General features: G+C 38.4%; 3 protein-coding genes across 3 annotated transcripts; 1 reads left to right on the top strand and 2 right to left on the bottom strand.

Annotated features, from left to right (window-relative positions):
• Nucleotides 1-7,623: 7,623 nt before the first annotated feature.
• On the bottom strand, nucleotides 7,624-8,625 carry LOC105211601 (uncharacterized). Its single transcript, XM_011183119.2, has one exon. The coding sequence runs from the start codon at nucleotides 8,623-8,625 to the stop codon at nucleotides 7,624-7,626; it is 1,002 nt and encodes a 333-aa protein (XP_011181421.2).
• A 5,624-nt stretch (nucleotides 8,626-14,249) lies between these two features.
• On the bottom strand, nucleotides 14,250-15,651 carry LOC105211554 (uncharacterized). The gene has a single exon (XM_011183052.3). It carries the CDS (start codon nucleotides 15,521-15,523, stop codon nucleotides 14,366-14,368), a length of 1,158 nt encoding a protein of 385 aa, XP_011181354.1. The 5' UTR covers nucleotides 15,524-15,651; the 3' UTR covers nucleotides 14,250-14,365.
• A 481-nt stretch (nucleotides 15,652-16,132) lies between these two features.
• Nucleotides 16,133-17,404, top strand: LOC105211600 (uncharacterized). Its single transcript, XM_011183117.3, has one exon. It carries the CDS (start codon nucleotides 16,237-16,239, stop codon nucleotides 17,284-17,286), a length of 1,050 nt encoding a protein of 349 aa, XP_011181419.2. The 5' UTR covers nucleotides 16,133-16,236; the 3' UTR covers nucleotides 17,287-17,404.
• The last annotated feature ends 4,887 nt before the right edge of the window (nucleotides 17,405-22,291 follow it).

Raw genomic sequence — 22,291 nt, 5'->3', positions numbered from 1 at the left:
AGACTTCTTGAATGGGTATCCTCATATCTTACTAACAGAAAACAACAAGTTTTATTTAATAATACATTATCCGATTCAATTAGTGTCACTTCAGGGGTTCCACAGGGTAGTCATCTCGGCCCGATTCTGTTCTTGTTGTTCATCAATGATATACCTTCAGTAATTAAGTTTTCAGAAATTTTATTATATGCGGATGATGTAAAACTTTTTAAATCATATACTTCTCATAACGAAAGGACTGAGTTGCAATCGGATTTAAATAATTTAGTTTCTTGGTGTCACAAAAATGATATGCCACTGAATCTTAAAAAATGTAAAACGATGTGCTTTTCCCGTAGAACTGTTGATCTTTCCCCCTATGTAATAAATAACTTCAGTTTAGAGCAAGTTTTTAGCTTTGTTGATTTAGGAGTTAATATGGACCCTAAACTAAATTTTAATTCTCATGTAAATTCAATTGTCTTAAAAGCTAAAGGTGCTCTTAGCTTTGTTAAACGTTGGTCTAAAGAATTTAGTGATCCGTATATTACTAAAATTCTACATTGGTAAGGCCTATATTGGAGTATGGTACTGTGGTATGGAATCCTAGCTATCAATCCCATTCTGATAAGCTTGAGTCCGTTCAAAAACAATTTTTACTTTTTGCTTTAGGCCACTTACATTGGGATTCAAGATTGAATCTTCCCCCGTATACTAGTCGTTTAAAACTTATAAATCTACCCACACTCACTAGTCGCAGAGAAATGCTAGGTATAATTTTTCTGGTAAAACTTCTGAATGGTTTAGTTTGTAGTTCATTCCTTTTGTCTGATATTAAGTTTAATGTCCCATTGCGTTCATCCAGGCAGTTTAGACCATTATTTCTAAAATCTTCTAGAACAAAATTTTGAGTTAAATGAACCGTTCTGCCGAATATGTCATGATTTTAATTCGCATTCCAGCACATTTGATCCATCTGACTCAATATTTAGCATCAAAAAAACTATTTTGTCTTCTCTTAATAAATAATATTCAGAAATTTTTAACTTTTTGTTTTTATAAATTTTTAAATCTCAGCTGTTGAAATGTTTCTTTCTGTAGCTGAGCAGTTTGAGAACCGGACGCTTAAAAATCTCTTGCCTTTCTAGACTCGGCAAATTCCGCTCGTATGCGGACTAAGCCCCACGCGTCGGTTGGGCGGGAGGAGGGTAATCGTTTGGGTTAATAATAAAAAAGCGAGGACAAAGGACAAAAGAGAATGCAGAAGATTAGTAGGAACTGTCATACAAAATTCCACAATTAGCCCTGTTAATATTGCAGCAGCATCGAATCAGCATATTGCACGAACAGTCAATGATACTGCACTGCTCTGGACATTAAAAAAGTTAACATAAATACCTGACGTTTGGCAAAAATTGGTCAATTTGGTCAATATTTTCGAAAATAAGAAAGTGATATGCCAGTCATTTGCCTTAAATGAGATCCTGGAGCTTGTCGTGGGCAGATAATGCTGAATTTTGGTTCCAGGGCTTGTTTAGCAAACGCTTTATGCATTTACCACGTGAAAATAAGAAATATGCAGTTTAGGCGCTAAACAGAGTCGGAGGTGACATGATGATTTTTTGGGGAATTTTTCCTTACTTACGTTCTGGAGATTTGGTACTAATTTAGTGACTCTAAATCATCCATGAACATGCCATTGTAGTGGTTAGTCGGCCTATTGTAACGGCCTAGTGTGACTATTGACTACATTTTACAACAGGACAATGCTCCGTTTCATTAAGGATCGCTACCAACAAAACTTGTAAGTGAAGCAAATCAAGTTGACCTCCGCAGAGTTCCGACCTAAACTTAATTGTATATTGTATATTTGGGATTTCGTTAAATATCAGAGGTCAATTGATATAATAACCGAAAACGCCGAAATTACCGACATTTAATAGTTAACTTGTGTTGAATCAATTCGGACCATAAAATAGGCTGTTATTGATGGCAAAGGCGATGTAACCAGTTATGAACTTATCGCCTTAGTTAGTAATAGTATTTAGACTAAACATTAAAATTGAAAAAATATAATTAAAAAACAAGAAAAAACGTTAACTTCGGATGTACCGAAGCTAATATACCCTTCACAGGTGCATTTCTTTTAGTAACTATGTATGTGTATAAGCAAATCTAAAGACGTAAGAAAAAGTAAGTAAAAAAAAAGAAAACATTTTACTAATTCTTTTTAGGCGGGTTGTTTGCTGGAAACATTAAGGTTATATAGTTAACCGATCTCAACAATTTCTTCGGAGATTATATTATTACCTTAAGCAGTAATCCATGTCAAATTTCGTGAAGATACCACGTCAAATGCGAAAATTTTCTATACAAGCCCTTGATTCCGATCGTTCAGTTTGTGTGGCAGCTATATGATATAGTGGTCCGATATCGGCAATTCCGACAAATGAGCAGCTTCTTGAAGAGAAAATAACATCTGCAAAATTTCAAAACGACATCATAAAAACTGAAGGACTAGTTCGTATATATACAGACAGACAGGCGAACATGGCTAAATCGACTCAGTTCTACATACTGATCATTTATATATATACTTTATAGGGCCTCCGACGCTTTCTTCTGGGAGTTACAAACTTCGTGACAAACTTAATATACCCTGTTCAGGGTATAATAACAGGATATTCCATTTCAAGTTGTGTTGAGTAAATACTTTTGACTACTGCGAGTCTGTAGGTCATTTGCTAATATCTCCGTCAAATTTTGCACATATCTTTGGAATAACATCATCTACTTAATGAACGAAGTATTTTTTATATTTATTATAACTTTTTTTACAAGCCACATGTCGAGTTTTCTGAATTTGTAATGTTTAAATATGTATCTTTGACATGATTGATTGTTTAACTGCAATATATGATTTCATATATTTAAATAAAAATTGTTGTACCCTCGCTTTTAGCCTCTGAAACCCACCCATAAGTTCACGAGTTCCAAAGTGCAAACAAAAGTCAGACCAACATCGTACAATAAAACTTTCACATACGTCTGTATGTATGTAATAATTTGTATCTTAGTAAACAATTTTCGTTTTCGAAAATTCAAAATATAAAATGAGATATTATAGGGGTCACAGGTGCAATGGCACTTCGCTGGAGATACCTAACGGTATTTTGAAGAACCGATTTCTAATTTCATATTAAACAGTTCTGCATATTTGCTTTTTCTCATTTTAACAGCTGTACTAACGCACATTGATATGTATATATATATGTACCCAGCGCTGTATCACAGTAATACGCTCATCTATACAAACACATATACATACATATATGTATGTAAGTTCATATATATGTATGTATATTTACGAAACAGAATCACAACACCGTAGCTTGAACATACATAAATATGTATGTAGGTGTATAAGTTGTAGGCAAGAGAGCAATAGCTGGCGCTCAATTCAACACGGTGTGGCGAATTAGATAAATTCCCATTATAACAGTAACTGTTAGTTTTCAACCCCACAAAACAAGAGAAGGGTATTTGTATTTTATCACGAGCCAAACAAAATGTTAAAATTAGAAAACTCTATAAAATGCTTGGGTGACTTACATACTTCTTGCAACTAAATTGTAAATTTCAAGCACCTGTGTTACTTATTAGCGCTGTTTTGCTCGCTCAGCGTCGGTTGGTGGGACGCAGGCCTCGTTCACAAGTTGGAAAAGCCTACACACATAAGTATGTATATAAGTATGCACTTGTATTGTTCTTTATGGATGTACATATATACATATACATATATGAGCTTAAACGTAAGACATTCTGTTGGGGCGTTGTGCGGGTACACGGCGAATGAGCATTTGGCTCAGTAGGTTTTTGTGTCAATACACCCGCTGTCAATGGCGCTCGAGTACTACAGATGTGCCGAGTAGTAGACTACCATACTCAGGCTGAGGAACTGCCTTGCGAATGCATGAATTCATGAATTCACTGACAACTGTGACCTTGAAGCAGCACTGTGCGCTGGGCTGACGAACTGCCTGCCTCCCAGCAAGAGAGCAAGTAAGCGCAAAAGAGAAGCGGCCAATTACTTGTGTAAGTGATACACAGTGCTTCGGACAGGAGTGGCAAGTCGCAACAGTCGGGCCTTCAATGGCAGACTGTCAAGGGAGCAATTGTCTTCAATAATTCAGCGCATGTAATATGCCATATGAAGTAATAAAGTGAATTGAAAGTTGGAATGACTGTTGGCCACCAGCGGGACCTTATGTGCCGACTGGCGTATGCTCGAATGTTGGGTATTGTTCGCCGAAAAGACAAGAAAACTTTTGTGCTTGTGTTGGACACGATTGCGCCAATTCCATGCAAACACTCTCCAAACTTTAATTACGAGTGTTTTGTTCGGCGCGTTTGGGCCACCGATGTCCAAATTGGCCTTATAAATATTCCAGCTGCAGCATGTGGCGGCATTTAGCGAAAGTGAAATCAACTTTCGAACATCGTTTGCAACAAAGAGCGGTGACACAAATTTGCGAGAAAGTTTTTAAAATGTTTTCGCAATCAATGCAAAACTAGAACACGATGATTACCTTAAGTAAAAGATTTTGTGATTCTGTGCCATTCTAGGCCAACAGCGGAACGAAATGCAAGGACAACAACAACGGTACGGAGGACAGTAGAAATGAAAGCGAATGGCGCTGTGACAGAGGATATGCGGAAATAAGGCGCTGCGATTGGCGATGGTGAGAGGAGGGGAAGGTGAGTGGCAGGCATGTTTTGTTGCCAATAATGTCAACAGAACGGAAAACCGAGCGACTTGCATGTGGCGGCTGCCAGACGAGCGGGGCCTAATAGGGCGCAATCCAACAATGCGAGTGCTCGTATTCGCTTTCTGTGCCAGAAACACAGCACAGGTTGGAGTCGAATGGGCCCGCAGCGGGCAAACCCATTGCGCTAAGCAGCGAGTTGTTGGATTACATTACAACAACACAACGTCACATGCATAAATGCAACCATACATGAGCTGAGAGTATGTGTGACGTGGCAGTGAGCGTGTGCATGCATGATTTCGCGCTGCAAGAGCAAGCAAACCTAGGCAAAAGGACATGCCTGCTTACAGACATATGAGCTGCTTGAAATGGGCAACAATAGAAAAAAGAGCTTCCGCAATATGTGCAAATATATATAAATATACACACATACATATGTGCATATGAATGTATGTATGTATGTATATGGTTTGTACTATTAGTGGAATTACTTTTTGGTTGGCTTCCAAGTGGAACGTCGAGGCTTTGGTTGATTACTTACCGCAAATAGATGACTGCCATTTCGGATTATTTATTAATTGCAACGTCAAATTTTAATATGAATTAAATGCTACCGCAATTTGCAATAATTAAGGACTCACGTATTATTTCGTTTGGTTTTTGGGTATAATATTTAATATAATGAGGTAATTGTCAAAGTAAACTCTTTCTGTTTAAACTCTTTATTAGTAGTATATTTATTGATGACATTTACTGTCTATTCTGATTAAAGATTCTAGTCAGCGGCTACAAGTGTTACAATTAACAAACGGTGGAGTAATCGAAATCACTAATACCTCTTCTGGTGTTAAAAATTTCAACTAACAACCTAACAACGGCAAAATTATGTGAAATTAATCGTATTTTCCTTTCTCGATGAAGATTATTGCAAAACGAGAGTAGGGTAAAGGTGGGTTATCTTGAATTCCAGTTGTTAAATCCTCCGTCATTGTCGTTCGATTTCGTCGTATATTCGCACAAACTTTATCGGTTTGAATTTATCGTTCAGCAACAGCGGATAAGCGAGCAATAGTAGTGAGATAGTGATTTTTGTAAAATCACTGTTGCTGATAATTATTTGTGAGTAAGTGAATTTTGCGTTTTTATTTAAAATTTATTATACAATGAATAAATTGACAGATCACTTTTTGCTAATTTTTAATGATTAAAGTTTAATAAATATAGCTCAGATTGGAATTAAACTCAGTTATATCCCCAACACATGTTGAGGCTAATATAGACTAGTGGATTAAGTACTTAGCCTATTACCTGGTTGAAAAAAATGTCATGCACTCATTGGATGAGTTTGTTTTTAAAGAGGAACCCAAATTTGGCGTTCTGCTCTCCAACGGGAACTTCATGGGCCAGAGCACGAGGTTTCACTAAATATTATATTATGTGAATACCTTTTTTTTGACACCCTTGAAAATGAAATCGACCATATTAATTATTCAGCTCACAATGTTTTTAACCTTCCTGCCTTACAACTAGCTGGTCTATATTAGCCTCCACTATTTTTTCTCGTCTTTCTGGGTATTTTTATGATTTTTCAGTTTATAATATATTTTGCGTTGGGAGTTATTGTTTCAAAAAATAAAAAAACTATTTGTTTTGTTAATTTCTTCAAACATTTTTGGTTAAAAATCGTGGGAGCTTTGTATTATATTTTTCTCATATTGAGCAACTCAGGACTTTTAACCTAAAATATAAATATGTTTTGTTAATTATTTTTGTTTGCGCTTTTCTACACAGAGGCGGGTGCGGGGGCGTATCTTAGCTGCTACAAGATAGTACTCCGAGTCGATGTTAGGACCGCGGAGCGTACGCACATTAAAAACACTGGAGACATGTCGTCCATCTATCGCAACATGATATATCTGGTTGCAAGTAAAACCGGCAATGCCGAACATAACATGTTTAATTATCTATATATATAGTTTTCCCACATACATATCTACATGAATATGATTTGAACATTATTTTAAATTTGCCTTATTAAATTTTTAATCGCAATCGTTTCAATGGCCTGTCGAAGAAATTAATTTATTGAAGATAAAACTGGGTAAATTCACATGCATTACTTAAATAGTTCTTATATTAATTCTCTCTTCAATTTTACTGGATGCTATGAAGGAAGTGCAAAATTGTTCTGCATCCTAATTTAGTTTATCAGTTGCGGTAGATGCGGATACAGTCTTAAGACTGAACGTTTGTCGTGTGCGGTAAAATCAGTGGTGGCAGAGAAATTGAAAGGAAGCTATATATCCGAACACGTAAACGACAAAAAAATACGAGAAAAATGAAGAAAAAGAAAGTAAATTGAGTGTCCTCTTAATAATCTGCATCATCTAGTATGACTGTGGTGGCCAAATGCATAGGTATACATACTCAGTTACCGCTTAAAGTGTAAGGCAAAGTTTATGACATAATATTTGTATGAATATGCAAAGACAAAATCATAGGTAATATTCTATAGATGCACCTTATTGTCAGTATTCTCCTTGAAACTCGCTGTAAGTCAAGCTATCCGGGGTTTCATTAACATAATTAAGGAAGAACGTTCAGTTAAAACTTTGTGAAAACTTTTTTGACCCCCTTTAAGGAAACAAAATCTCAGTAGTAATTGAAAATGAGGAGACAAATCATCTGATAACGGTATATAAATAGATAGTAAGTAATACGTCTCTACAGCTTTCTCTTCTAGGTTTTATTGCAAAGCATTCATAAAATGTTTATATATAACACAATTTCGTTATCCTGATGCTATATGATATGGATATTGCGTACAAATACGCTAAAATATATTTTCCAAATTTAAATTTGTCTTCGGAGGCTTTTATAGGCTATCTAGGTGTACCTTTGCACATGTTTTTATTTTTGAAAGTTTCTTTTCCTTTCGTGTTTCATTGTTTTTCTTCTCTGCACATTTTTCTAAAGGTTTCGGTTTAGCTGGCTCCCTGGTGCAGTGGATCGGTCCCAAACATGAAATACATTGGTGTGGGCCGATATCTTTCTTAACTTCCACTTCTCTCTTAAGTAAAGTTTTCAGTTTATTCCAATCTGTCTCTACGCTTCTAAGTTGGTCATGGAATTTTCTTTTAATAAAAGTCAACTCTGTTTTATCCAATTTAGCCAACAGCATATTGTGTATCTCACTCGTTGTCTTCTCAAGTGTGGCCTTAACATTTTCAAAATCTGTTCGTAATTTTTCGATGAAGATGCAGCGTTTGTAATTCTCTTTTAATGCAGTAAGCGCCTTATTCAAACGATCCTTTAAATCCACAAACTTCGCATGCAGATCCGCAAGTCTTTTTCGCTTGTCATCCATTTCGCGGAGTAGCGGCGATATGGCGCTATCAATCAAATGTACTATGAATTGTGGATTTGTTACTAATTTACAGGCAAGTGCGTCTTCGGCTTCAGGACGTATACAAAAGCTCTCGCAAGCCTGGGCAAACCTTTCGAAATTGTTGGTGCTGTAGTGCAAGCTTTGCTTGCCTTCGTCGTTTAATATTTGCTTAAAGTGTGCCATTAGTTTATTCTCTAGTGCAACAACACGTTCTTTGAGCTGTTCCACTTTTGCCAAGTTCTCAGCAAATATTTGGACTTTGGCGCAATCAAATGGATAAGGTGATATACGACTTTCTCTAAGAATGTCCTGCATGCAGGTGCTCATCTTGCCGACGATTTCAATCTTTTCAGTGCGCGAATCTAACTTCTTTAGCAGTATATCAAAGAAACTCTGTAGCAGAGATAAGTGAGTACTGGAAATTTCCGGATTACCCAAAGCGATTTGCAATAGCTCGCGCAGCGTTAATTCAATATATGTTGTTGCCATCTCGTCGAATTTCCACCAACAAATACGTCTTGAATTTGGTATTTAGGGCTTTTGTAAAGTTATTTAATTTTACTAACCACGAACTTATGTTCAAGCACAAAAAATTGCCCAAAATATAAATTTGTTTACATTTTCAAACCGAACCGAACAGACAGGTGTACAGTGTTGTCAATTCAGATATTTTGTTGGTGGATTTGACTCAACAAAATGTTGTGAAAGTTGTCTTTAGAGCTTTTAAAAGTATCAAACTCGAAATGTGAAGAAAAATATCGGAAGCATCGTAGAGTTATTACGTAAGTGTGGTACGAAATCCGATTACTACCACACCTTTATAGGATCGGTTAATGTGAAGATATGTAATGAAATGTAACCAGCCTCTTTGAGTCTGATATCGCCCTAGCCGCAATGCATCTTTCGGCTAGATCTAGAGGTGCCGCGTGCTGGATGATATTTAGTGTGGTAGTTGGTGTTATCCTTAAGGTGTCGCATATGCATATTAGAGCCGCTCCAATCTCTGATAACAACCTTGTAAGATATTTTAATGAAATAAGATGAATGTTTAAAACAAAGAGATTACGATCAATAAATTACTTCAGCACTTACATAAAATAGGTTAGAGTAGCTCCAACTAATTAATTTTAAGATTTTCACCCATCTTTTCTATCATGCATACATATTTCCGATTATATCGGTTAATTATAGAAATTGATCCATATGTATCTTTGCTTAATATCTATATGCGAGTATATAGTCATGATTAAACATTAAAATGAATTCGAATTATTAAAAAAACTATAAACAAGTAAGGAAGGGCTAAGTTCGGGTGTAACCGAACATTTTATACTCTCGCAATTTATTTATTTAAGGATGGGATCATGTGTAGAAGTTCATGCAAGTGAGGAAAGTTTTTGATTGTCATTCACTTGGGAGTGGCCAGAAACGATTCTTCACCACATGATTCAAGCAGCTCACGACTTCCGGTTTTAGACCAAGTATCCTCTGGGTAGCCAACAGACATCCGTTTGAAGGCGAGCTAAAGTGAGAAGGCGAAGCCCGCTTATGCGGTTGTGCGTAGGCCTTGGGACCCACCACATAAAAAGCGCAAATTTGGTGTTGGATTTGTGGTGGGAGAGAGACTCCGTCGCAGAGTCCTGGCATTCACCCTGGTGGATGAACGTCTAGCCACAATCCGCATCAAAGCGAGGTTCTTCAACATATCGCTGATTTCCGCCCACGCCCTAACGGAAGAGAAGGACGATGTGACCAAAGATGCTTTCTATGAGCGCCTAGAACGCACCTATGAGCGCTGCCCCCGCCACGATGTTAAAGTCGTTCTTGGCGATTTTAACGCCAGGGTGGGTAAAGAAGGTGTCTTTGGCACAACAGTCGGAAAATTCAGCCTCCATGACGAAACATCGCCAAACGGCCTGAGGCTGATCGACTTCGCTGGGGCCCGAAATATGGTCGTCTGTAGTACCAGATTCCAGCATAAGAAAATACATCAAGCTACTTGGCTGTCTCCTGATCGAAACACGGAACCAAATCGATCACGTTGTGATAGACGGAAGACATGTCTCCTGTGTTTTAGACGTGCGTACGCTCCGAGGTCCAAATATAGACTCGGACCATTATCTGGTCGCAGCGAAGATACGCACCCGCCTCTGTGCAGCAAAGAATGCCCGTCAACAAACACAAGGAAGGTTCGACGTCGAAAAGCTGCAATCGCAGCAGACAGCCACGAAATACTCTACTCGACTTGCACTCCTGATCTCTGAGAGCAATCATCATCATCTCGGTATAAGGGAACTGTGGAACGGCATCTCAAACTCACTGCGTACCGCTGCAGCCGAAAAAAACAAGCTGGTACGATGAGGAGTGCCGCCTCGCAGCGGAGAGAAAACAGACTGCCTACCTCGCAACGTTGCAAACGACCACAACACGTGCGGGATGGGATAGATACCGAGAGCTGAAGAGGGAATCGAGACGCATCTGCAGACAAAAAAAGAAAGAGGCCGAAATGCGTGAGTACGAAGAGCTTGACAAGCTGGCAGACAGAGGTAATGCTCGAAAATTTTATGAAAAAATGAAGCGACTTAACGAAGGTTTCAAGACCGGAGCATCCTCATGTAGAGACCAAGGTGGTAATCTGGTAACCGATGTCCAGGGCATACTGGGATTATGGAGGGAACACTTTTCCGACCTGCTGAATGGCAGTGAGAGTACAACACCAGGAGATGGCGAACCCGATCCACCAATCGACGACGATGGAACAGATGTTCCATTACCCGACCATGAAGAAATTCGAATAGCAATTACCCGCTTGAAGAACAACAAAGCAGCGGGGGCCGATAGATTACCGGCAGAACTATTCAAATACGGCGGCGAAGAACTGATAAGGTGCATGCATCAGCTTCTTTGAAGAATATGGTCGGAAGAAAGCATGCCTGACGATTGGAATCTCAGTGTACTCTGCCCAATACACAAAAAGGGAGACCCCACAATTTGCGCCAATTACCGTGGGATCAGCCTCCTAAATATCGCATACAAGGTTCTATCGAGCGTATTGTGTGAAAGACTAAAGCCCACCGTCAACAAACTGATTGGACCTTATCAGTGTGGCTTTAGACCTCGAAAATCAACAACGGACCAGATATTCACCATGCGCCAAATTTTGGAGAAGACCCGTGAAAATAGGATCGACACACACCATCTCTTTGTCGACTTTAAAGCTGCTTTCGACAGCACGAAAAGGAGCTGCCTTTATGCCGCGATGTCTGAATTTGGTATCCCCGCAAAACTAATACGGCTGTGTAAGCTGACGTTGAGCAACACCAAAAGCTCCGTCAGGATCGGGAAGGACCTCTCCGAGCCGTTCGATACCAGACGAGGTTTCAGACAAGGTGACTCACTCTCGTGTGATTTCTTTAACTTGACGCTGGAGAAAATTATAAGAGCTGCAGAGCTAAACCGAGAAGGTACAATCTTCTACAAGAGTGTACAGCTCCTGGCGTACGCCGATGATATTGATATCATCGGAAGCAACAACCGCGCCGTTTGTTCTGCTTTTTCCCGCATGGATAAGGAGGCGAAGCGAATGGGTCTGGAGGTGAATGAGGACAAGACGAAATATCTCCTGTCATCAAGCAAACAGTCGGCGCATTCGCGTCTTGGCTCCCACGTCACTGTTGACAGTCATAACTTCGAGGTCGTAGATAATTTCGTATATCTGGGAACCAGCATCAACAACACGAACAATGTCAGCCTCGAAATCCAGCGCAGAATAACTCTTGCCAACAGGTGCTACTTTGGACTGAGTAGGCAATTGAACAGTAAAGTCCTCTCTCGACGAACCAAAATCAAGCTCTACAAGTCGCTTATCATTCCCGTCCTGCTTTACGGTGCAGAAGCTTGGACGATGTCAACATCAGATGAGACGACACTAGGAGTTTTCGAGAGGAAAATTTTGCGCAAGATTTATGGTCCTCAGAACATTGGCAACGGCGAATACCGCAGACGATATAACGATGAGCTGTACGAGTTAAACGACGACATTGACATAGTTCAGCGAATAAAAAGACTGCGGCTACGCAGGCTAGGTCATGTTGTCCGAATGGACGAAAACACTCCAGCCCTAAAAGTGTTCGATGCAGTACCCGCCGGAGGAAGCCGAGGAAGAGGAAGGCCTCCACTCCGTTGGAGGGACCAGGTGGAGAGCGACCTGGTTACACTTGGGATCTCCAACTGGCGCCGAACTGCGAAGGAGAGAGAGAGGTGGCGCACTATCGTCGATTCGGCTATAACCGGCTAAACGGTTGCAACGCCAATCACATACATACTTATATTATATAATGCACAATTTGACCCACATATTCGTCATATATATTGTATAAAGTCCATTGAAAGTTGGAAAACATAATATTAGGTTAGAAGCACCGAGGTCCTCGTGTTCGATATATGGGGTCTTAAAAACCTATGGTCCGATTTCGGCGATTTTTAGAATGGGGCTGCCACACTATAAACATAGTATTTGTGCAAAAGTCTGCACCGCTATCTTCACTAGTGCTTACTTTATATATTGTTAAGTAAACGATTCAGATTGTCTTCAAAGTTCTGGTATATAGGAAGTAGGCGTGGTTGTAAAGCGATTTGGCCTATTTTCACAACATATCATTGGGATGTAAGAAAACTATTACAGACCAAGTTTCATTGAAATCGGTCGAGTAGTTCCTGAGATATGGTTGTTGATCCATAAGTGGGCGACGCCACGACCATTTTCCATTTTGTAAAAAAATCTGAGTGCTGCTTTCATCTGCCATTTCCTATGTGAAATTTAATATTTCTGACGTTTTTCGTTAGAGAGTTAACCCACTTTTAGTAATTTTCAACCTAACTTTTGTATGGGAGGTGGGCGTGGTTATGATCCGAATTCTTTCACTTTTGGACTGTATTAAGAAGGGGCTAAAAAAACGACTGCAGAAAGTTTGGTTTATATAGCTCTATTGGTTTGCGATATATGTACAAAAAACTTAGTAGGGGGCGGGGTCACGCCCACTTCCCCAAAAAAATTACATCCAAATATGCCCCTTCATAGTGCGATCCTTCATACCAAATTTTATTTCAATAGCTTTATTTATGGCTTAGTTATGGCACTTTATGTGTTTTCGGTTTTCGCCATTTTGTGGGCGTGGCAGTGGTCCGATTTTGCTCATTTTCGAAAGCAACCTTTCTATGGTGCCAAGAAATAAGTGTGCCAAGTTTCATCAAGATATCTTAATTTTTACACATGTTACAGCTTGCACAGAGGGACGGACGGACGGACGGACAGACAGACATTCGGATTTGAACTCCACTCTTCACCCTCATCACTTGGATATATATAACCCTATATCTAACTCGTTTAGTTTTGGGTGTTACAAACAACCGTTATGTGAACAAAACAATAATACTCTCTTTAGCAACATTTGTTGCGAGAGTATAAAAATGTCCTTCCAGAACATAGAAGAGCTGCAGATAAGCGTTGAAGAAGTACATACATACTTGATCGAATTGGAAAAAAATAATGAAGTATGCAATATGCTACATAAGAAAGAAAGCTGGGACAGTCCTAAAGAATTTTCAAGAACAGCCACAACATGTCTATTTCCTGAACATGCCGAGAAGTTATAAACGGATATTCCAGGGTATCCTGCATAAAACTGTTAAGTACACTTTTTTCTTCTAAAGCGTGTTATTTCCCGACACAATCTATTCCAGTTGGCTACTTTACTTTTTGCTCACAGCTACTCAAGCTTTAAGTCATAATGTCACAGAGACAGCAGAATTTACATCTATGTGCGCTAGTTATGGCCAGATTACATAGTTGAGGTCCTGGAGTAGGATGTACATATATTCACCACTTTTAATGAAATATCTCACTTATTACACGAGATATACTATACGAAGTGTCAAGTGAAATAGACTAATGGGTGTGACATGTTTGCATGGCGGAGATTTAACTAATACTAAAATTAGAGGTTTAACTAATTTTGATACAACTACATTTAACAAACAAATAATTTTCGACATTAGTTGTACACTAACTGTTGGACGCAGGACTCTATCTCTACAAGACACCATACAGATACTTGATAGGAAAATAAATGTTATATATTTCGATAATATTTTTAATAAATAACTGTACATATACACATACGAATATATGGCGTGTATTGTGCATAAAGGTTAAGAACTGTGAGAGTTCTTAACCTTTGCGATACAAATTCCCATCGGTGCCTTCGAATAAACTGAAGTTTTCAATACAAATCGCTTTACAGTCGTCTATATAAACACTTGCAGTAGGCACTTCTGAAGCTGCTTTCATTTTCTTAATCTGCTCAGGAATCACATTTGGATTCAAGACGCTTTGCCGTCTGTTTTCAGCCAGGTTTATGGATTTTTTCGTACATTTGCACACTTTCGGCAAACGCGCTGTCATGACGGCGTGTGCATCCGGTAGCAGACTCATCCTATGGACGCCTTTCTCAGCACAAACCTGACGATCGCCACAGGATAAACAACGCAGACCGCTACTGATGATGCCTGGTGGCTTGGGACAGTCGACCTTATTTTGTATGAGCGCTATGCGTGCTTCAACGCGGTGTAGGTTGATGGTAATGTATCGCTTAAGTGCCGGAATCTGCAATTTATCTAACTTGAAGTCCAAGATATCTTGCACTTCCTCCATGGTGCCCAAAAATCTCAAATTATGCTGTTCAATCTGGTCTTTAAGGTCCTCAACTGCACGAAGGGCACCTTCAATCAAAGCTAGTTTCTCCAAATTGGCTGAAGCATTGGCGATCAACTCGTTCATATCTTCACTGAGATGTTTGATCTCTTGCTCAAATTCAAACAGATTCAATACCATAGGTTCAGCTATACGTCGCTGAAGCTTTTTCAGAAAATCAATATTCCCAATCATAAAGCACGCAAAGGTGTTCTCTTCAACACATGGAATGCACGTACTGTCAGCGTTAGCTTTAAAGTTCTCCCAGTCTTTTAGGTCATATTTCATTTGTGACAAGTGCCCAAACTTTCGAGCAGTTTGTATATGGTTATCGAGCTTGGATTTCACTTCGTCGATTGATCTTTCCATCTCTGTTATAGCATACAATTTCGGTCCAATGATTGATATTTGTTTATCGTCCATGGTAATGGGTGCCGATTTGGATTTGTGTAACAGCCCAGCCAAGCAATCGGATTCTACGCCAGAAATCGAAACAATATCATTCTGGCAATCGAGTTTTTTGAGAATCGTGTTAATGAGACTATGAAGTACATGGACACTCGTGCTGGTCAATTCTGGGGCGCCTAAAGCAATTTTGGTCAATTCCTCCAGAGTGAATTGCGCTTTAGGTGCCATGACAGTGCTCCATAAAAACTTTTATCAATATATATTGGATTATTTATTCTTCAATTTAGACAAAATTTTAAAACAACACTATTTTTCAATATTGTTAATTCTTTAAACAGTAAAATCCAAGGCAATATTACTTTACTTTCTTTTCAAATAATGCTAAAATATCGAGGAAGTTCTGTAAGTAGACCTAGACATACTTCCCTGTCGATCCTATTCTTAATCTTATCTTAAGAACTTTTTGCCTTTCTACTGTAAATAGTCCATATATTAATAACTGATGAACTCCAAGAGGAATCACAACTACTAGCTTTCGAAAATGTTGAAAGAACAGCTGGTCTGACGAGGATTACCGTCTCATAGTGGAGAGAAAGTGGCTGCCTACCTCGCAACGTTGCGACACTAGCAGGTAGGGATAGATACCGAGAGCTGAAGAGGGAAGCGATACGCATTTGCAGACAAAATAAATAATGAGGCCGAAATGACCAGATATTCAACTTGCGACAAATTCTGGAAAATACGTGTGAAAAGAGTATCGATACCAAAAGAGATTTCAGACAAAATGGCTCACTATTTTGTGATTTCTTCAATCTTATCATAATAGAGACATTCACTCTAGCAATTTGTGAAAGACATTTTAGGAAGAAAATTTTATTAAGTTGTCATGCATATTTCTGTAAATAATATATATTTTCACACGCTTTTTGAGTAACGGGCTAATGGGTTCTCTTCCAACGGGACACTTCACCTTGCAACAATTGGCGAATATGGCGCTTGGAGGAGAGCAGTTGACCAGTGTCAATACAATGGTACTGCACAGCTTGTTGGATCTTCTATTGAAAAAGTTAAATTGTGAAAACGAGAAAGTGTCAATAAGCGGCTATGAAGCCAAGCAAATAGAGAAACTTTTGAACACGAGCTCTATATCGCCCATTATTTTCAAGGAGGAGAATTTCGATGTGATTTTAGAGAAATTTGACAATATAGACGAGTTGGAGAAGCAGCTAAATGAGACCGAGGAAAAATTGAGTGAGCATTTGATTGGCATTCGTCGCTTTTTAAAAAGGTTCGAAACACTAGAACCATGTCGGTTCGACGATGACGATTACTATGAATTATGCGAGGATCTGTGTAGTACAATGGATCCAGATATCAAAATCGCTTGTGAGACATTGGCCAGATCGAATTTTTTGAAGACTATATTGATGCGCATGTGCCATCCGATCTTGAAAGCTTACCATGCTATGGAAAAGAAATTATGTGTGCTTGAGGGTGAGGTATGTGCACTAATCAAACGGGTGGACGAAACATTTGACAATTCTCATCTAATCAACGTTGTACAATTGGAGTTTGAATGGTGTCGTGGCGAATTGGACCGTGTGCATAGCAGCTTTATGAAAGCTCTAAATGAAATACAAGATATAATCGATGCAAAGGTCAACAAATGTCAAATGCTACAGCTAAAGGAGTACGTAACCGAACGCCTAGACGCTATTTGGCTAAAACTGAACAAACTGGGCATTGAAGGCCGTTGCCAGAGGGCTTCAGCTATTGTAATCGAAAAACAGATGCCGGCTTCCGCGGTGACGCCAAAGAAAATTTCGAAAACGCCATGTTCGTGTGATGGTGTCCACCTACAATTAGCTAAAGAACAAAAGCTACTTGAGCGCATGCGGCGTATAGATAATAAATTCATTGAAACACTTCTCGAAACCCAATGGCGAAAGTCTAATGCAACACCACCGATAAAAAATACACAAATTTCATAATCGGAAATATAGCTGTCATCATCTGTATATCTGTAATAAGACGCTTAAATTTTTTGCATATATCTTTTAGGTTTCTACGACTCCCAAAGGAAGAAAATAAGACCGTTTCATATTTTTTTACAAATAATCAAAATGCTTACATTTTAATTTCATATTTAATTGTACGGCTTTTAGCTAATACCTACTGTAGATATCTTCATTCATGGATTTTTTGCAAAGCAAAAATTGTATACTCTCGCAACATGTTCACAGAGAGTATAATAATTCTCTTTACCTAACAGTTGTTTGTGTTGTTTGTAAGTCCTAAAACTAAACGAGTTATTATAGAGAGTTTTATTTACCAAAACGATCAGGGTGATGAATAGAGTCCGGATGCCTGCATAAGCTATAACTTAAGTAAAGAGATATCTTAATGAAACTCAGTACATGTGCTCATTGACACCATAAGAAGGTTTATATTATAGATGGGCGAAAACGTACCACTGCCACGCCCACAAAATGACGACATAGAACGCCTATTTGGCATTCCTGTTGGCGTTTTCGACATTTATCGAAAATAAATTGAGATTCCCCAATTTGAAAAGAATATAGAAACGACATAGAAACAGTCGTTATTTGTCGTTGCTATAATTGAGAGGGACTTGGAAACGCGGTTGTTTGAAGGAATATTTGAAATGAAGATGAAAATTCCAAATCGGAAACAGTTTTAAATTTTAATTTCTGAAATGGAAATATACCCTTTATATGCCAAAGTTTTTCGAAAAGTCTTTAAAGTATACTATATATATATTTCTTTGGTGTTACGTTTCACTTCAAGAATATGAATTTTGAAACGAAACGACAATTAAAACGACAACGACAACGGGAATAGGGCCGATAATGTTGGTGACAACATCAGCGACAATAACAGCAAGATGTCAAAATGTCAGCAACATTCAAATTAAACTAATAAGAACATGACACATTCTCGAAAGCGCTATCCTTTGACTGCGCCGATGTTTAAGCATCTATGTATGTACATATGTTGGCAGTTTGAATGGAGAGAAGTGTTAAGTTTAGTACTAAATGCTCCAGATAACCGCGTGCATGACTTCAAGATGAGATTGGGATTGCTCCCAAATTCGTAACAGAAATTTTGATGAAATTAAGTCCATAAAAATACGTACTTATGTACATATATGTGTATGTATGTGTGTGACTTTGTATTGTTCATGGTTCAATCGAAGATGTGATTAGTTGCGTGCAGGTTTGCCCTTTTCGAATTAAACTCAGGCCATAACATGAGCATGACGATTCGCAGATCGTGGTACGACCTCAAACATTGGAAAGTTAATGAATCGAAAACGGCGAACCCAAATAAAGTTGTGTTTGCCAAAAAACGCGCAAAAGAAGTGGCGCAAATAAATCCATTTTGATGCAGATGAGGACACATTTGATGCGCGGATCGAATTTCGTTCACATATTTTGTCCACATACAAAAACAACAACAATAAATTATCAAAAGAATAAATAAGAGAACAAAATTTAATAAAGCGAGCATTTTTATATATTTTTCTTTTCGCATGAAATGAAATTGGATATTTGTATGACCTATGTTTGCTCAGTGGACTTCGAGCCCACATACATTTGTACATATGTATACTCGTATGAATAAACGCAAACGCTGGTTTACATAGGCTGTTTAACTGAGCGTGAAATTTGGAATGGAAAAGTATTATTAGGCACCCTTTCACAAAATACTCATTGACAAGGAGAAAGTGCTTTGCAGCCTTAATGCTATGTGTAGAACAGTGTTTGCGTACTTCCTTTTAGTCCCGAAAGATACTATGTATTCATATGGTTTAACAAAAAATGTCTACGAGTTGTTACCTTAATAATGGTTAGCCAACAAACCGAAACGAATTGCTTTGGCATAATGGAATTTATGAAGTAGAACTTCTGACCAACAGCTTATTATCTTTAAGTCACTTTCACAATAATCTCGATTAAAATTTTATTTAGGGGCATTTTTAGATTTAATTCGATTCTGTGCACTTTGCTTTAGAGGAGCTTTAAATAACATATACATATAGCACGTCACTAGCCGTCATTATGCATATAGCACGTCACTAGCCGTCATTATGCCACAATCCTACTTGATCTCAAGAGTGCACCCGAACTTTCTCCAAATTTGTCCAAATAAAGCCAATTATTTATTATAAAAGAATATATTGGTTGGTAGGTTGGAAAATATCTCCCTTCCGCATTTTTGAATCTTGAATTTCGCGGCTATGTATAAAGCGCTACAGAACTCGTATCTATGCATGATTAGTTTGGATATTGCGTTCAACAGTTATATATGTACATGTAAACATGGAGTTCACTAACGCCGAAATCCGCGCTATTTTAAAGTTTTCCTTCGTTAAAGGCAAATCCACTAGAGAAACGTTTCGTAAGGTTAATGGTGTTTTGGGGGATGGTACTCTATTACTTCGAACTGCGGAGCAATGGTTTCGACGATTCAGAGCGGGTGAAAACGACACCATGGATAAACCAGCCGGCGGAAGACCTGTGACGACGAATACCGATCAAATCATGGAAAACATCGAGTTAGACCGGCGTGTGGCATCTCGTGACATCGCCCAGGAAATGGAATTTTGTCACCAAACCATTTTAAACCATCTGCAGAAGGCTGGATACACAAAAAGCTTGATGTTTGGGTGCCGCATGATTTGACGCAAATAGACCTTCTGATCACATACGACAATATCAAGCGAAACTGAAACAGTGGTCCAAAACAGTGGCCAAGCCGGGATTGACGGCCGGGAAGGTTTTGCTGTGTGTTTGGTGGGATTGAAAGGAAATCATCCACTATGAGCTCCTCCCTTATGGCCAAAGTTGACCTCAAAAGAGGCTTGTGAAAAGTGGCTGTCCCAGTTTTTCGCCATTAAGGAGGAAGGGGCTTCTACGAGGGCGGTATTATGAAGTTGCACATTTTATAAAGCATTGAATAAAGAGCAAAAAGGCGCAAGGGAGATATTTGCCAACCAATTTTTTGACAGATGACGGGTGTTTCGTGTCAAGCATTTCATCTTGGAAAGGCTTTCTCCTGAACAACGTTTACAAATTGTTCAACTTTATTACGAAAATTCACTTCATGTTCTGTAAAGAATGTGTTTCGCGCGCTTCTCTCAACTTATGGTCAACATAATCGGCCTACTGAGCGTACTAATCGACTATTTGATGCCTGAAATTGAAGCTCGTGATCTCGGCGACATTTGATTTATTGGGAGCTCTTCATTGAGTTGATAATTTAACGAATTGGGCTAAGATCGTATGATATCACGGCGTTAGACTTTCTCTAACCGTGAAACAAAGCATCAGGCGTGTCATTCGACAGTTACCAGTCGAAATGCTCGAAGTCATCGAAAATTGGACTCCACGGATGGACCATCTGAGATGTAGCCGCGGCCAACATTTGAAAGAGATAATCTTTAAAAATTAAATGCCAAATAATGTTAAACATTCCCTCTTAAATTTGAATTGTCTGTTTTTTTTCTTTAAATAAGGGAACATCGAAATGAATCACCCTATATTATTACTATTATATAGTATATGAATACTGGGGTAATTCTCTTGAACCGATTTCACTCATTTTCGCCACCGACCTACACTATATTAAGATTTTATGTTCACTTAATTTTGCTGGGTATCTCACATATTAATCGATGATAGGTAGGTATATGGGAGCTAGGGGAAGTAATGACTCGATTTCTCTCATTTTTGGTACAGAGACATATTATTATTTCTTTTTATTAGGGATTTACTGATATTTTCGATAAAAATGTGTGTCTACTTATCCCTTTTTTCAACCTCGCCCCTATCCCACTCCTCTCTAGTGGGAAAAGCAATATTGAGGGACGAATTTAGATTTACTTCTGACGGATTACGAAAATATGCGATGTTGGGTAGAATTGGGAACTTGCTAGGTATATTAGAGCGTCCCTTATTATTGGTGACTAGAGGAGAGGATTCCCCTAGTCTAAGTGCCGCAATCGCTGCCAGGTGCTTACAGAATAAGTCTATAGGCAGTAGTTTATCTCTGGGCAGTAGATAGAGAACAACGTCCAGTGCCTGACTTGGAGTTGTTCTAAAAGCTCTACCAGAGATAAAGAGATGTACAACTCTCATATCACTGGAAGTGAGAGCGCAATTGTAAACGTCAAAACCACCTAAACTTTGACAGTTTGTCGAGATGAGGAGGTTTTGACGATTCGCAATTGGGAAACTGGAAAGGCCAGATTGAAATGTTGCAAAAAAAATAATGCGATGGAGACATTTTTAGCCGCCTTGCAAGATCACTAATAAGAACTTAAAACAATAAATATCAATGAAAACGCGTAATTTAAAAGTGGTTTAAGAATGTTTTTGTCAATTGCAGCATCGAGAAACTAATTTTTCATGGAAAATTATAAAAGAAATTGATTTATTTTCAGTTCACACTTAATAATTGACCATATTTATTACTGAAACTTCGAAAACCGGCTATTTTAATATACCATTTTATCGCTAAATGAAATATAAAACGTACATTTTATATTAAACATTCAGTATATAATAATTTTTAACCATAATAAATGTTGGGTATTTTTATTAAAATGCCCAAAAATTAGTATTTTGTCTGATCTGGTAATAATGCAAAATGTTATAAAAAACGCAAATTTTGAGGCGCTCTCACACTGGAATAAGTTGGACATCCCTTTATCCCTGGCTCTACTGACGCATATGCTTGCCGATATTTTTATCAATTATTGGCGACCAGACCAATATACCGTATGTCATAATGAAGGGTTACATGAGGTGTCAGTCTGCAGTAAGCTTGGTTAAAATCGCTTGTGGTAATGATTTTAATTTTGATATTGTACATATTCAATTGGATAACTTTTGCAAAAACTTTAGCGAGCAGAGAAATGCCCAGTCGCAGACTCGTAGTATATGCGAGAATTATATATGTATATACATACCT

This window comes from Zeugodacus cucurbitae, chromosome 4 (assembly GCF_028554725.1).
Source record: "Zeugodacus cucurbitae isolate PBARC_wt_2022May chromosome 4, idZeuCucr1.2, whole genome shotgun sequence".
In the NCBI taxonomy this organism is placed as follows: domain Eukaryota; kingdom Metazoa; phylum Arthropoda; class Insecta; order Diptera; family Tephritidae; genus Zeugodacus; species Zeugodacus cucurbitae.
The sequence above is the reverse complement of the archived record's forward strand: the minus strand, read 5'-3'. Positions and strand labels throughout refer to the sequence as shown.